This window comes from Trichechus manatus, unplaced genomic scaffold (assembly GCF_000243295.1).
Source record: "Trichechus manatus latirostris isolate Lorelei unplaced genomic scaffold, TriManLat1.0 scaffold00261, whole genome shotgun sequence".
NCBI classification, from domain to species: Eukaryota; Metazoa; Chordata; class Mammalia; order Sirenia; family Trichechidae; genus Trichechus; species Trichechus manatus.
Genome location: NW_004444197.1, coordinates 2,325,438 through 2,326,840, shown reverse-complemented (window position 1 = coordinate 2,326,840; position 1,403 = coordinate 2,325,438). Strand labels below are relative to the sequence as shown.

The 1,403-nt window shown below is 53.3% G+C and overlaps 1 protein-coding gene across 1 annotated transcript in view; it reads right to left on the bottom strand.

The window, feature by feature from the left end:
- Positions 1–1,403, bottom strand: part of PPARD (peroxisome proliferator activated receptor delta) — a 79,631-nt gene that overhangs the window by 13,401 nt on the left and 64,827 nt on the right. Inside the window, exon 3 of the mRNA XM_004389843.2 lies at positions 916–1,146. Coding sequence (XP_004389900.1) covers positions 916–1,045 — 130 coding nt within the window. The 5' untranslated portion in view covers positions 1,046–1,146. The remainder of the gene's footprint in view (positions 1–915; positions 1,147–1,403) is intronic.

Genomic DNA, 1,403 nt, shown 5'->3' with positions numbered 1-1,403 from the left:
GCAGATGCAGGAGTCCAGAGCCACCTGTGCACTGAATTAGGCCACGCCCCTGCCCTGAATCACCACCACCTGTGGCCAGGCTCTCCTTCAGCTGAAACCAGCAGCAAGCTCAGGAGGTCCCCTCTTGGGGCAGGACATCCTCTTATGGTCCTAAGTTCCCACTGAGGGACAGAAGTCAGGATCAGCTGTGTGTGCTGGCCCTGCAGCACTCAGGTGAGGACAGAGGTGGAAGGAGAAGGAGAAAGGCTGGGGAGACGGGACGGGGGTAGGGAAGGGGTGGCATCGCAGCCAGGGAAAGCCAGGTGCTGAGGGGTGGGGTCCAGACGTCCCTGAAGGTGGACATGTCGTGATGATGATGAAGATGATGACAGAACAGTACAGGTACCATAGAAAAACATCTACACTGCTGCTGGTAGTGGATGAACAAAGGGTAACGAACAAGTGAGATGAGAGGCGATAAAGACTGTTTGGCTTCACAAGAGTTAATACTAATTACAGTTGTTCATGCAAACTGCTTAGCATTTATGCCTAATTACAATGTAACTCAATGAGGATGTGTATAATTAGCACAGATCAACTGTGGTTTGACTGATCATAACAATCACAGGTACAGTCGATCTTTAGAGTATATTGTTAAGGCAGCAGGGTCTCAGGTCCCTAGTGGTGAAAATAATGATGATGATGACGACATGCATTCCAATGCTAACTCATTTAATTCTCATAAAAGCCTATGTCCACATCACCAGAACTCCCTGTCTGTTTTACAGCAAGAGGTGGCTCAACTGGCCCAAGGTCCTGCATGGGGGGTGACAGAGTTGGAGTGTGAGCCCAGGCCGTCTGGCTCAGTCCTAACCACTCCGTTACTCTGCACCCCCCATGGCACTGTTTGCAGAACGCCAGGCTCCCCCTCCTCACCTGAGTAGCTGCTGGAAGGAAGAGAGTGCTCTGGTCCCCCATTGAGTTCTGGGGCTCCTTCTGCCTCTGCCACTTCCTCTTTCTCCTCCTCTTCCCGAACCTCAGCGGCTTCCTCCCGTGGCTGCTCCATGGCTGATATCCCCTGGGCGCCACACCTGCAGGCCCGGTCATAGCTCTGGCATCATCTGGGTCTGAACGCAGATGGACCTCTACAGGGCAGTTCCCATCAGCCTGGGCAAAGGAGAACACAGAAGGAGGTTGGGAGAGGCAATGAGAGGGACAATGGTAAATGGAGAGGGTGGCGGGGTGGCACATGCTCGAGGGCTGCAATCTGCTCATTAAGGGCCTCTTCTGCTCCTGCTGCTTCAGACCAGGAACGCCTCAGTTCCTGGAACGCTCCTATAGTCCCCACTCCTTGCATCGTCACTTCCCCTCTTACCCGCTGGCTCTTATAGCAGGTTGGTGGGATTCAGAGCAGTCTCCATTAA